Below are 15,452 nucleotides of genomic sequence, written 5' to 3'. Positions count from 1 at the left end.
GTGGAGATAGGTAATACAGTATTACAAAGGTGAAAGTGTGAGATCTTGGTGATGCAGAGGGTATAGCAGTATTCACTGTGCTAAGTACCAGTCTGATCACCAAGTTAAAGTAAACATGATTTGATACTAATGGTTGCTTTCTGTCCTTCAGGCTCTACGCAGCTACAATGAGGGTGATATTGATGGAGGCAAAAAACTGGCACACATTGCGATGTTGGTTGCCATAGCAGCCATTATTATTGGATTATTAATTATCGCAATCTCTTGCGTCGTTCACTTCACTGTGGTAGGCTCCTTTCACTTTACATCTGTCTGGCTTTGAAGTACATCTGACATTTGGAAGTTGATGATATGAGTTGAAGTAATACAGCTTTGGTAAAATTGATTCAGAATTATCAGCAGTTTGTTATTTCATCTTCTTTGATTCATGGAAATGGTTTACTAAAGATTTTTTGGTTTCATGAAAGGTGGCAAAAGGAATAATAAAATCAGGATAAGAATGAAACTCTGCCTTCATGTAAGGGCAACAGTCACACTCTAAGATATTAGACAGGCAAATAAGGACTGTGCTGCCTGATTGAGGAGATGTGAAACTGAGAATAACAGACTGAGAATGTCAAAGGGTTCAGTCCCTGATCTGTGCGGAGTTAGCTGACTTCAGTTCAGTCAAGATGCTATGATTAGGGGAGATGGTGATATGATAGTAATGTCACTGAAATGGTAATGCAGAGGCCCAGGCTAATGCTTTGGGGACATGAGTTCAAATCCCACCATGGCAGTGGAATTTAAATTCAATTAATAAACCTGCAACCTAAAACTTGGTCTCAGTAATGGTGACCATGAAACTATCATTGATTGTCATAAAAACCTATCTAATATCCTTTAGGGAAGGAAATCTGCCGTCCTTACCTGGCCTGGCTTACGCATAACTCCAGACCCACAGCAATGTGGTTGACTCAACTTTTTTTTATTCATTCTTGGGATGAAGGTTTTGCTGGCTAGGCCAGCATTTAATGCCCATCCTTAATTGCCCTTGAGAATGTGGTGGTGATGAGCTGCCTTCTTGAACTGCTGCAGTCCATGTGGTGTAGGTACACCCAAAGTGCTGTTAGGAAGCGAGTTCCAGGATTTTTGACTTAGCGACAGTGAAGGAACGGCGATATATTTCCAAGTCAGGATGTTGAGTGGCTTGGAGGGGAACTTGCAGGTGGTGGTGTTCGCATATGTGTCTGCTGCCCTTGTCCTTCTAGATGGTAGCAGTCGTGGGATTGGAAGGTGCTTTCTAAGGAGCCTTGGTGAGTTCCTGACCCCCAAAGTGCCCTCTGAAATGGCCTAGCCACTCAAATCAAGGCAGTTAGGGGTGGGCAACAGCGCTGTCCTTGCCAGCGATGCCCACATCCCTTCGAAGAATAAAAAAAATTGTTGATATCCCTATAACTTTCTCCCAGCTTGCTTGCTGCAGTGTCCAGGAGATTAACCTCGAATTCCTGGCGGTTCCAGGACTGTTGGCAAACTTAACTCCTGGCCATTGGCCCCGAGTTGAAACATTGGGGAGAATTTTCTCCCCGTCGGGGTGGTTGGGCGGGAGCGGGCGCGGGCATGCGCGCAGCCGATCACCGCCCACGATCAGCTGGGTGCCGCCATTTTATGTGGCAGGCCTCAATTAGCGTGACGGGCGCCCGGAAGCGCAGAGCGCTCCCTGTGCGGGTGGTGGTGGGTGGGGGGGGGGGGGGGGGGGTGGGGGTGGTGGTGCCTGAGGCACAGAGCTGCCTCAGGGAGATTAGTTTAAATTCAAAAAAGTTTAATAAAGGCAAAAAACATTTTTAAGACATGTCCCCTCATGTGAAACTGTCACATGAGCTCGGACATGTCTATTAATTTTATTAAAAATTTTTACAAGACTTTAAAAACCTTCATGAAACCTCATCCCGCCCATGGATGAGGTTTCATGATAAATGCTAAGGCCGCCTGGGCTCTTCGCCTGCCTGCTAACCTTAAGGTTGGACGGGCAGCTCAGTTAATTGTTTCAGTTGATAATTAACTGGCCTTAATAGGCCTTTGACAGTTCAGCAGGCGCGCAGCCGACTCCAGTGCACGCCCGCCGAACTGAAAATCTGAATGACACGCAGTGACGTCAGGACACGCGCCCGACATCATCGCGTGTCATTTTACGCCTCGGCGCGTGGGGCCCGCCCCTGTTCGCAGAGCCGAAGATTCTGCCCATCATCTTCCTGAAAATTGACCTTTTTAAGAATTAACAAAATGGTGGAATAATACCAAACAATTGTTTCTTCATTTAAAAATGCCTTAATATTTATTGAAGTTCACTCAGTTCAAATTTGAGTGTTTGTGATTAAAAGAAACAAGCCTAGGAGGCATAGGAATATAATAGCAGAATCCACAGTGACACTATAGGAGAGGGCACAGTGTTATCTTTGGAAAGGTGGCCATTCATGGTTAGAGATTTTCGGAGGATAAATTCTGTGATCCTGCCTGCACTCCTAACGGGAAGTCACATTCAAAGAAGATGCAGTTCAGACAACCTGAGCCCTCCCTGGGATCTCTGAATTTCCCCTTTAATCTGGAGCCACCATTTATTTTAAACTTTTCACGTTTGCCGTTGGAGAATAATAGGCAAAAAACGTAAAAGATAAATAACATTAAGAGATCAGCACCATGCAGTATTCAGTGGATTAGCAACATTACAATAACAAACTGAAATACAAGCTTGTATAGGTCAAGGCATCTGAGGTAGGATTAAACAAATCGACAATATCATTAAAGGTTCATATGCACTGGATAAGAATGATGAACATTTCAACAAAGACGGAGGGCGGGATTTTCTGGCCCCACCTGCCGCTGGGATCGTCTGGTCACACCGAATGTCAATGGACTTTTGGCTGGTCTGCTGAATCCCCTGTGGAAAATCCCAGCTAGTCAAAGAGAACCATAGGACATTTATTCAGACTGATAAAGGACCAGGAAAGAAAGTCAGTTTGTGCCAGGAAAGGCCAACGGTTTCATTTTTACAGCAAGAGTGAGGGTCACGTCTGTGGGAGGCCAAAATCAGAGAAATGAACAAAATAGTATGGGGATGGAGAGGGGCTGTCAAGTCAGAGTTGGGCGCAGGTTCCTTCCTTCATTTAGTGAGATGGAGGATGTTGGGGACAAACATAGAGCACTTGGGAATCTTAAAGGCTAGCCCCACACCAACACAAGAATCACAGAACTGTTAGAATGGTGTAGAAGGAGGCCATTTGGCCCATTGTGTCTGCACCGGCTCTCTGAGCATTTTAACTTAATGCCAATCTCCTGCCTTTTCCCCATAACCTTGCACGTTATTTTTGTTTAAATAATCATCCAATGCCCTCTTGAATGCTTCTATTGAACCTGCCTCCACCGCACTTCCAGGCTGTGCATTCCAAACTCTAACTACTCGCTGTGTAAAAATGTTTTCTCTCACCTCGCATTTGCTCCTTTTGCAAAACATTCTAAAACTGTGCCCTCTGGTTCTCGATCCTTTTACGAACGGGAACAGTTTCTCCCTACCTACTCTGTCCAGATCTCTCACGATTTTGAAAACTTCTATCAAGTATCCTCTTAGCCTTCTCCTCTCCAAGAAAAACAGTCCCAGCTTCTCCAATCTTTCCTCATAACTGAAGTGTCTCATCCCTGGAACTATTCTTGTAAACCTCTTCTGCCTCTCTCCAATGCGTTCATACCCTTCCCATTGTGTGGCGCCCAGAACTGTACACAATACTCCAGCTGAGCTCTAAGCAGTGTCTTATATAAGTTCATCAAAATCTCCTTGCTCTTGTACTCTATGCTGCTATTAATGAAGCCTAGAATACTGTATGCTTTAGAAACAGCTCTCTCTACCTGTCCTGCCACCTTTAATGACTTATGTACATATACACCCAGGTCTCTCTGCCCCTGCACACCCTTTAGAATAGTATCCTTTATTTTATACTGTCCCTCCATGTTCCTTGTACCAAAGTGTATCACCTTACACTTCCCCACATTGATCTGACACCTACATGCCCATTCCACCAATGTGTCTATGTCCTTTTGATTTTCTACACTGTCCTCCTCACAGTTTACAATCTCCCAAGTTTTGTGTCATCAACTGAACTGCCAACTGAAAAATACCATGGCTATCTGAAGCCATATTCTCCTTATCCATAATCATTCAAAGATGGTCAACTATGGACAAATAAATTGGGATAAATAAATATCATTCTCTTTGAGCTCCTTTCATGTTGAATGAGATGCCATTTTCCAGAAAATTGTAAGCAAACAAATAACAGAAAGTTGATTAAATAACCCATTCTGGACCCAATGGGGCCTCCACAGAAAGATTTAAGACTGAATGCAATGACATGGGTGTGGAAGAAATACCTTTAATGAACCTCACCTCCTCTTCAGCATCATGGCCTCATGAGGTTGGATTGACAGACAAATCCAAAAGTTACGTGATTGTGAGCTTGCTCTTCCTTATCCTCCATTACACCAATCCGTAATCTGAGACTGCATCAAAACAACTGCAATGGTAGTGGTAATGAGATGAGGAATTTTCAATAGTCACTCTCACAAGTACATGTCAGTTGATAACCTTGGAAGTGTAACCTCCCACTCCTCCACCAAAACTCTACAGTTAAGACTGGCCAATCAACTCCTCTTGTGAAATCAACCTGTCTTCCTTAACTGAACCAATGAGAGAGGATTCCAGATTTAGATCTGTCTGGAAACTTGGTAGGGAGCTTGTGTTAAAACAAAATGGCAGGTCTAGAGGTATTAACATAGAAACATAGAAAATAGAAGCAGGAGTAGGTCACTCGATCTTCGAGCCTGCTCCACCATTCAATATGAATATGGCTGACCCTCTATCTCAATGCCATACTCCCACTTTCTCCCCATACCCCTTGACGCCTTTAGAGTCTAGAAATCTATTTCCTTCTTAAATATATTCAGTGACTTGGCCTCTACAGTCCTCTGTGGTAGAGAATTCCACAGGTTCACCACTTTCTGAGTGAAGAAGTTTCTCCTCATCTCAGCCCTAAATGGCCTACCCAGTATCCTCAGACTGTAACCCCTTGTTCTGGACCCCCCCAGCCAGAGGAAACATCATCCCTGCATCCAGTCTGTCCATCCCTGTCAGAATATTATATTTTCAATTAGATCCCCTCTCATTCTTCTAAACTCCAGTGAATACAGGCCTAGTCGACTCAATCTCTCCTCATATGACAATAGTGCCATCCCAGGAATCAGTCTGGTGAACTTTTGCTGCACTCCCTCTATGACAAGTATATACTTTCTTAGGTAAGGAGACCAAAACTGCACACAATGCTCCAGGTGTGGCCTCACCAAAGCCCTGTACAGCTGCAGTAAGACATCCCTGCTCCTGTACTCAATGAGGGCCAACATGACATTTGCCTTCTTAACTGATTGCTGCACCTGCCTGCTTGCTTTCAGTGACTGGTGTACAAGGACACCCAGGTCCCTTTGTACATCAACATTTCTTTCTCAATCTATCACTATTTAAATAATACTCTGCCATTCTATTTTTCCTATCGAAGTGGATAACTTCACACTTATCCAAATTATACTGCACCTGCCCCGTATTTTCCCACTCACTCAGCCTGTCTAAATCGTCTTGAAGCCTCTTAAACACCCTCCTCACTGCTCACATTCCCACCAAGTTCTAACAAAACTTATTGCTGTTTCTGTTTTTATATTGGTCAGGCTGTAATTTTCTACTCATTCACATCAACAAGTGGACTGAAACAGAAACCCTCACATTCATCATCGTTAAGGGAATAATGACCTTATAGGGAAGTAAAGTTGGACCCACTGAACTCCCGGCAGGCAGAAGAACCTCAAACAGTCAAGTAATAGCAACCTCCATCTATATGACACCTTTATCATTAACAATATTCTAAGGTGCCTCACAGACACATATTTTCTTTTTTTAAAAATTGACCCAAGAAGGAGTTATTAAGATTGATTATTAAAAACAAAGCTTGGTCAAAAAGGTATCCCAGAAGGAAAAACCAGTAAAACTTGGAAATGACTGGTACTGGTCTGAACTGGAGTTCCATCTTAAGATATACAAAATCAGTTTGGACCAGGACCAGTCATTACAGTCAATCCCCAAGTTTTACGTTTTCTTCTTTCTTGGAAAATTCTTGAGGAAAGGAAGGAAGGTTTAAGGAGGGAATTCCAGAGTGTGCAGCCAGAGCTTCACCATTTATAGGGATATCTAATAGGATTTCCTTCTGTGTGGATGCTGAGTTGTGTGGAGATACAAGCTGGTACTGGCTTACAAGCAAGACTGAAAATCACAGAAAATGTGGGATGCACCTGTTTCATTCCGCTGTGTGCACACTGTGATTGACAGCTGGTTGGCACAAATGCCTCAGAGTCTGAGCATCCTGATCCATGGCACAAAAGGCTTGTTGACTTACCTGGACTTAGCTCCTCCAGTGCCATGTGGGACAATGGGCAGCAAGATTCTGCCACTGGCCCCGGTCCATTGTAATCTCTTTCACTGCAACCCAGGTGGTGTCCCATCCTTGAAGGTCCTTTTTGAATGTACTTTGCCAGGTCTTCTTTGGCCGGCCCCATCTTCTTCTTCTGTCTGATGGTGTCCATTCTGCTGCCACTCTGGTGGGGTGTACGTCCAAGAGGTGAAATACGTGTCCTGCTAGCCTCAGTTGTCTCTCCGTCATGATGTCCCACAGGCGCCTCTAACCAGCGGTACTTCTTCATTGGTGATGCTGTCTCTTTATCTGATGTCTAAGATCTTACGTAGGCAGCGCTGGTGAAAGATGCCCAACATAGCTGACACTTTTGCTGTTCTCTTCCATGTCTCGCTGGCATAGACTGTGGATGATCGGTTGGTTGAGGCTTTCATTCAAATGGGCTTTTTGACCCCATCAAACATAATTTTCACACCCAAGAGCCCGAGGGCTCCCCACATGCCACAGTGAGATACAGGAATGCCCTCACATTGTCCCATTCTCTTACAGACAAGCTCATCTGGTCAGAGAGCTAAATGTTCTTCGGCATATTTTATTAGAAAGCTTTGTGAGAATTTTTACGGGTTTGAGTTGAAGGTCCAGCTCTGGCTTCTAATTCCAGACACTTGTCCCTGGTTTTCAGACCCGTCAGTCCATCGCTAGCTTCAGTAATCATGTGTCCCGCCTCTCTCTCCTCCATCAAGACTCTGCTTAACAATTACCTCCTTGGTGAGGATTTTAGTCACCCCTTCTCCTTCTTTGGCTTGGTGTCAATTTTTGTTCATCTACAAAACTGTGAACTGCCTTGGGTTTTTTCCAAAGTTGAAGGCGCAACATAAATGCAGGTTGTTGTATCCATGGCTTTAGTGCCCACAGGTTGACCCCTGGCTTTAGTATGCACGGGTCCACTCTAACCCACATTACAAGGATAAAAGTGAATCCTAACGTTGACAGCGGCAGAGGAAACCTGTTTAATTTTTCTTATCGGACACATGGAGCAGAGAGCGATATCATTTTTTTATGAAAAGGGAACCAGAATAATCCGGAGTCTTTGCCACTTGTCTGCAGAGGGAAAGAAGCAAAGCAATTGCCTGCTCAGTCTACCCCTCTGCAACATGAGCTCTGAATGAATGCCGCTTAACTGGGGCTCTCTAAGGAGATTGAATCCCAGAAGGGAAACAGGTGCAATGACATATCGAGGAAGAGTTACAGCATGCACAGCAATGCTGATTACCAGCTAAGTGTTTATTTAGCATGAAGAACTGCATGTTAGAAATGCTCTATAATCATCTTGACAACTTGCAATTGTTTTGTTTTGAACTGCTACATGCTAAGCATCTCAATAATATTGTGTATAGAAGGAGGGTTTACTCAGTGATTCACTGCTCCCCAGCAAATAAGTAGCCTTTGAAATAAATTACATTTGCATGATTTTGCTATGTTTAATAAAAATGTATTTGGCTTAAAGAGTATCAATTCAAAATGAGGTATGAGACTTTGTTACCTAACTTTTCAGCTCATTATGTAGTTATTTTGGAAACACGCAACCTACAATTATCTAGGTAGATCTTCAATAATTCTGAAGGCTTGCTGTATGCCATAGGTTTTCAGATAGTGGTTTCCAGACCGGATGGAGCCAATGAGAAGATCTCAGGAGATCCACAAGATCATTAGTGTTCTGCTTATCCGTGCGTCAGATGATTTTGTGTTTGTTAATATACTAGAATGTTCCTGCTATAAAAACATTATCTGCAATGATGGCACTATTTTGAGTGTGTTTATATTTGCAGGGGTCCTTGGGCATGTCTCAGGAATTTTAGGGAGTTTCCAAAGAGTATGCCAGTATTTGTAGGGAGTTCCTGAGAGTATGTCAGTATTTGTAGGGAGTTTCTGAGAGTGTGTCAGTATTTGTAGGGAGTTCCTGTGTGTGCTCCAGTATTTGTAGGGAGGTTCCTCTATGTTCCCTGTATTTGCAGGGAGCTCATGTGTGCTCCAGTATTTGTAGGGAAGTTCCTGAGGGTGCATCGGTATTTGTAGGGAGTTCCTGTGTGCGTTCCAGTATTTGTAGGGAGTTCCTGAGAGTGTGTCAGTATTTGTAGGGAGATCCTCTGTGCCCACCAGTATTTGCTCCTGTTTGTGTGCCAGTATTTGCATGGGGACTGCTGGAAGCATGTCAGTAATTGTAGGGAGGTTTCTAGGTACATGTCAGTAATTTAGGGAGTTTTGGAGACTCTGTCAGTACTTTCAGGCAGAGAGTCCCTGTTGTGCATCAGCATTTGTAAGGGGATCCTGGGAGTGTGTTAGTATTGGTAGAGGTGGGGGTTCTTTGGAAGAGGTCAGTACTGGAGAGGCGGTAGTTTGGGGAGGGGGGTTGGTTCTGGGGAGCATCGCAATTGGTAGGGGTCGGAGTTCCTTGGAAGAGACCAGTACTGGAGAGGCGGTGAGGTGAGGGTGGCTGTTTGATTCTGGGAGGTGTTCAGTATTGATAGAGGTGGGTTCCTTGGAGGATGTCAGTCCTGGTAGAGGGGCAGTCCTGGGAGGTTGTTGGTAGTATTTGTGAGGAGCTCTCATCTCAGTCCAAAGACATTGCTGCAGGAGTTCCTCAGGGTGGTGTCCTCGGCCCAACCATCTTCACCTGCTTTATCAATGACCTTTCCTGCATCGTAAGGTCAGAAATGGGGATGTTCGCCAATGATTGCACAACGTTCAGCACCATTCACAACTCCTCAGATACTGAAGCAGTCAATGTCCAAGTGCAGCAAGACCTGGACAATATCCAGGTTTGGGCTGACAAGTGGTAAGTAACATTCATGCCACACAAGTGCCAGGCAATGATCATCTCCAACAAGAGAGAATTTAACCATTGCTCCTTGATATTCAACGGCATTACCATCGCTGAATTCCCCACTATCAACATCCTGGGGTTTACCATTGACCAGAAACTGAACTGGACTAGCCATATAAATACTCTGGCTACGAGAGCAGGTCAGAGGCTAGGAATCCTGCGACGAGTAATTCACCTCCTGACTCCCCAAAGCCAGTCCACCATCTACAAGGCACAAGTCAGGAGTTTGATGGAATACTCTCCACTTGCCTGGATGAGTGCAGCTCCAACAACACTCAAGGAGCTTGATACCATCCAGGACAAAGCAGACCGCTTGATTGGCAGCCCTTCCATAAACATTCACTCCCTCCACCACCGATGCACAGTAGCAGCAGTATGTACCATCTACAAGATGCACTGCAGGAACTCACCAAGGCTCCTTAGGCAGCACCTTCCAAACACACGACCTCTACCACCTAGAAGGACAAGGGCAACAGATGCATGGGAACATCATCACCTGGAAGTTCCCTTCCAAGTCGCTCACCATCCTGACTTGGAACTATCCCACTGTTCCTTCACTGTCACTGGATCAAAATCCGGGAACTCCTTCTCTAACAGCACTGTGGGTGTACTCACACGAGGTGGTCTGCAGCCCTTCAAGAAGGCAGCTCACCACCACCTTCTCAAGGGCAATTAGGGATGGGCAATAAATGCTGGCCTAGCCAGCGGCGCCCACGTCCCTTGAATGAATAAAAAAAAAGCCTGTGAAGATTTCCAGGAGATCCCTCTGCTAAAACATTTGCAAACCTTTGTTTTAGACCATCAAGCCAAAACAAAAAGCAAGGTTCATGCTAACAGACAGATCATTTTATCAGAGGACTTTAACCAAACTAATACAGTTATGGAATAAAAGCAGAAAATGCTAGAAATACTTACAGATCAGGCAGTATTGGTGAAGAGAGAAACAAAGTTAATCTTTCAGGTCACTGACAGACCTGCTGAGTATTTCCAGCATTTTTTGTCTTCATTTCAAATTTCCAGCATCCACAGTATTTTGCTTTTGCAATGGTACAAATCAGGGATACCAACACAGTCTAACATGACCCAAATGGAATACAAGACTGCTTTCAGCAACAATGCACTAGAATAAGCCACTAAGCTGGCTTCTAATACTGGCTTTGCCATTGACACCCACATCCCATGAAAGATAAAGGAAAAAAAACAAAGGAACATCAAATATCCAATGGATGGAATCTAACATATGTTCTGAGTCATTTAGAGACCAAGGGCAGAATTTTACATCCCATGGGTGGGCGCGCGCCTGAACCGATCCGGCGTAAAATCACACGAAATGATGTCGGGCGAGTGTCCCGACGTCATCTTGCGCTCGTGCGATATTTCGCTCGGCAGGCATGCACAAAAGTCGGAATCACGCCCACCGACAATTAAGCGGGCAATCCAAGCCCATTAACGGCGCAGTTGTCTTCAACTTTTTGTGTCCCATCCAACCTTACGGTTGGCGGACAGGGGAATCGGCCAGGCGGTCTCTACATTTTTCATGAAACCTCATCCAAGGGCGGGCTGAAACCTCCGTTAGTAAATAAAATAAAAAGAAATATCTGTGGACGGCATTTTTATGAGGTATGCTTTCAGGTGCTTGATTGTGCTGCATGGCCATTTTTTGCAGCTTTTTAGTGCATCATTGCATTATTTGCAGCTCCCTGAGGCAGCTGTCTGCATTCAGGGAGCTCTCTCACAGCGCCCACCAGCACCCGTGGTGACATCGTCGCCTGGCTTCATCTTGCACCTCCCACCCTGACAACGCTGAGCTTCTCAGCGCGCGTTTCACGCTTGCTGGCCTTTAATTGGCTAGCCAGCCTGAAATTGCAGTCAGCGGCCGATTGCGGTCGGGGGCTTGTTTCCCAGCCGCTCCTGGGCCCGCCAATTGCATGCGCCCAACAAGGTGAACATTCAGGCCTGAGTATGTAAAGTGCTGACAGTTGTCTTGGGGGAGCCATTGAATACACAGGAGCTTCCACTGGGTTGTAAACAAGTCAACATGATGCTTATTGTCAAAAACAAGAAAACAACAAACCCAAATAACTAGAGATAATAAGCCAATTCCCACCTGGTAATGGCAAGTAACTTACACTATCAGTCAGAACTAAATATGCATTTCTGTTCTTCTAACTAACTGAGGATGAAATTCCTCAGGGTTCTGCTGGTTTCCAGAGGGACTTCCTTGGAAAACTGGAGCTACCAACCTGGTTATTGACATTGCCGGAACTTTTCAATTTTCCTTATAATGGGCAGAATCTTAAGCAAATGAAACCAAGGAGGAGGGAGGGGTACCAGAGACTCCATCCAGGCCTGGATCCTTCATAGAGGACAGTGCACCTAGAGAGGTGAAGCAATCTGCATCCTCGAAGGAACTTAGATATTAGTCTTACATTTTCAAGATCAACTCCCTCACTCGGGGCTGAAGACCATGGTCAAAGTTGGGGGTGGAGGTGGGGGATGAGAGAGTCCTAGACAAACCCCCCCAACCCTCCAATGACAGATTAATGCCAAAGTTTTCCATCATATGGGTCAAGTGAGAGCAAGGAATGTATTAGTCCATGTGTCAGTTGATTTTGTATTTGTTAATGGACTAGAATGTCTTTCAGTTGCTGTATATGCATAAAAATATTGCCTGTACCAAGTTTTGCTTTGTGTGTGTCTTATTCGCAGAGGTCTCTGGGAATGTCTCAGTGTATAAGGGGTTAATGAGCTGTAAAGCACTTATTAAATTGTCCAAAATAATTGGGGCGCTTAATAGTTATAAGTGGTGCCTTTGTAATTGACTCCTACGTTACCAGTCAATGGTTAACGGCATTTGCCCAGTATAAGTAGTTGCCTGTGATAAACATGCACAATGTAAGTGTTGGGGACTGTACCTTTACAGGTGCACTACTGAGCATGTAGCCAATAGTGAAGACTGGTAAGTGCAGGCTAAATGAACATAATCTAAAGTATTAAGACATTACAATGTAAATAAGTAAGAATAACAAATTCTGCCACAATCGTAGGGAAGGATGTGAGGGAAATCACTGGGAAAAACCCAGAAACCTTCTAAAAGAGGTGGTCAGAGGGGTAAAGAGAGAATTAGCATCCTTGTAGAAATCAGATGCAAAAGTAATAAATTATTCCAGTATGATGACAGCCGATGGTTGTCAAAGGAAAATTCAAAACCCTTTAGGACACGAAAAGGTTTGAAGCTGAGGATGAATTGTTAGCATTCTGAATGATAATGTCCTGCAAGTATTCACGAAAGGAGATTTTAGAAGGGTGATATACATCACCTTTGAAAATTCTACAACTCATATCATTAGCACTTGCAAAGAAGTCCTAGATAGGTGACGTATTGAGGGGAGATGGTGGCGTAGTGGCAATATAATTGAGCTATTAACCCAGAGGCTCAGGCAAATGCTCTGGGGACATGGGTTCAAATCCCACCACAGCAATTGGTAGTATTTAAATTCAATTAATAAATCTGGAATTAAAAAACTAGTCCTAGGCCCAACCATTTTCAGCTGCTTCATCATAAGGTCAGAAGCAGGATATTAATTGATGATTGCACAATGTTCAGCACCATTTGCGACTCCTCAGATACTGAAGCAGTCCATGTACAAATGCAGCAAGACCTGGACAATATCCAGGCTTGGGCTGACAAGTGGCGAGTAATATTTGCGCCACACAAGTGCCAGGCAAATAGAGAGAATCTAACCATCTCCCCATGACATTCAATGACATTAACATCACTGAATCTCCCACTATCAACATCCTGGGGATTACCATTGACAAGAAACTGAACTGGACTAACCATATAAATACTGTGGCTACAAGAACAGGTCAGAGGCTAGGAATCCTGCAGTGAGTAACTCACCTCCTGACTCCCCAAAGCCTCCCCATCTACAAGGCACAAGTCAGGAGTGTGATGGAATACTATCCACTTGCCTGGATGAGTGCAGCTCCAACAACACTCAAAAAGCTCAATACCATCCAGGACAAAGTAGCCCACTTGATTGCCACCCCATCTACAAACATTCACTCCCTCCACCACTGACGCACAGTAGCAGCAGTGTGTACCACCTACAAGATGCACTGCAGGAATTCACCAAGGTTCCTTAGACAGCATCTTCTAAACCCACGACCATTACCACCTAGAAGGACAAAGGCAACAGATGCATGGGAACACCAGCACCTGCAAGTTCCAAGCCTCTCACCAACCTGATTTGGAAATATATCGCCGTTCCTTCACTGTCGCTGGGTCAAATCCTGGAACTCCCTCCCTAAAGGCAGTGTGGGTGTACCTACGCCACATGGACTGCAGTGGTTTAAGAAGGCGGCTCATCACCACCTTCTCAAGGGCAATTAGGGATGGGCAATAAATGCTGGCCTAGCCAGCAATGCCCACATCCTGTGAACGAATTTTTAAAAAAGTCTCAGTAGTGGTCATCATGAAACTATTGTCAATTGTTGTAAAAAGCCATTTGGTTCTCTATTGTCCTTTAGGGAATGAAATCTGCCATCGTTACCCAGTCTGGCCTACCTGACTCCAGGGCCGTCAAATCTGATGAAGTGACCAAGGAATTGTGCAAAAGATAAAATATATATAAAGTATAGAATATATCCAGAACATGGTCACACCCCAGGGGAAAACACAGGTTCAGGAAAGGGAGGATGTTACTGATAGGGAGCTGAGTAGCAGGGATTCAGGAGAGTTTGAAAAGGAGGTCCCTCTGACACTGCTCCTGTCTAACAGGTACGATATACTTACTGCCTGTGAAGACATGGAGAAAGACTGCAGGGAGTACAGGAACAATGTAGACCAAGACACTGTGACTCAGAAGACCATCCAGAGGAAGAAGTGCAGGATAGGAATGTGGTGGTTCTAGGGAACTCTATAATTAGTGGATAGACAATATCCTCTGCAGCCAAGAATGAGAATCCCGATGGATGTGTTGCCTACCTGGTGACAGGGTGTGGGATATCTCACAGTTGCTGGAGAGGAACTTGGAAAGGGAGGGTTTAAACCCAATTATTGTGGCCCATGTTGGAACAAATGATATAGGTAGGAACAAGGAGATCCTGCTGAAAGAGTATCAGGAGTTAGGCTCTAAATTAAAAAGCAAGGCCTCTAGGGTAATAATCTCTGGATTACTGCATAGGAGCAGACAGATCAGGAGAATTAACTCATGGCTAAAGGGTTGCAATGGGAAAGAGAAGTTCCTTTCCATGGGACGCTGGCACCAGTTCTGGAACAGGAAGGAGTTTATCAGTGGGATGGGCTCCACCTGAACTGAAGTGCGACTCATGTCCTGGCAGAAAGGGTAAGCAGGGAGAAGACAAAGGCTTTCAACTACTAAGAGCGGGGAGGGATCTACAAGAAACATAAGATGCCTAAATGTGAACACACAGGGCAAGAGAACATAGGTGCGAATAAAGTAAGGGAAGCTATTGATGGCAAGGGAATATGTCAAGTTATAGAATGGGAGTATAATAAAATGGTTAAACATAAAGAGAGAAGAAGTCCTATTAAAACTGAGTTAAAATGTCTGAAGGGATGCACAATGTGTATCTTAAAATAGGGGAGCTGGAGGCAATCGTCCATTGGGAGGAACCAGATAGAGTAGAGATTACTGAGAGGCATGGCTACAGGAAAATCAGAACTGGGAATTAAACATTGCAGAGTATAATATATTTAGAAAAGGTAGAGAGAGAGCAGGAGGAGCTGGAGTAGCTGTACTTATTTCGGATAACATAATGAATAACAAAAAGGGACAAAACTATCAGCAAGACAGGAATAGAATTCATAAAGATAAAATATAATAAGCGATAAATCACACTAAAAAGCATAGTCCACAGGACATCTAATAGTGCAAGTGAGGTGGAGGAAGAAAAATGCAAATCAGGGAATTGAGTAAAAAACATAGAATAATAATCATGGCAGATTTCAACTACCCTGATATTAATTGGACAGAAAAGGTAGGTAAAGGGAATAAGGGAATGGAGTTTCTACAATGTGTAGAGAACTCCTTTCTAACCCAACGTATAAAAAGCCCATCAAG

The 15,452-nt window shown here is 44.3% G+C and overlaps 1 protein-coding gene across 2 annotated transcripts in view; it reads left to right on the top strand.

Moving 5' to 3' along the window:
• LOC144687607 (transmembrane protein 233-like) overlaps window positions 1-15,452 on the top strand; it is a 46,122-nt gene that overhangs the window by 11,620 nt on the left and 19,050 nt on the right. For both annotated transcript variants that reach the window (XM_078553945.1, XM_078553944.1), the window contains exon 2: window positions 152-286. In XM_078553945.1, coding sequence (XP_078410071.1) covers window positions 152-286 — 135 coding nt within the window. The remainder of the gene's footprint in view (window positions 1-151; window positions 287-15,452) is intronic.

The sequence above is a fragment of the Cetorhinus maximus genome, chromosome 12 (genome assembly GCF_964194155.1).
Source record: "Cetorhinus maximus chromosome 12, sCetMax3.hap1.1, whole genome shotgun sequence".
Lineage (NCBI taxonomy): Eukaryota > Metazoa > Chordata > Chondrichthyes > Lamniformes > Cetorhinidae > Cetorhinus > Cetorhinus maximus.
This window is presented reverse-complemented; position numbering and strand designations above follow the sequence as displayed.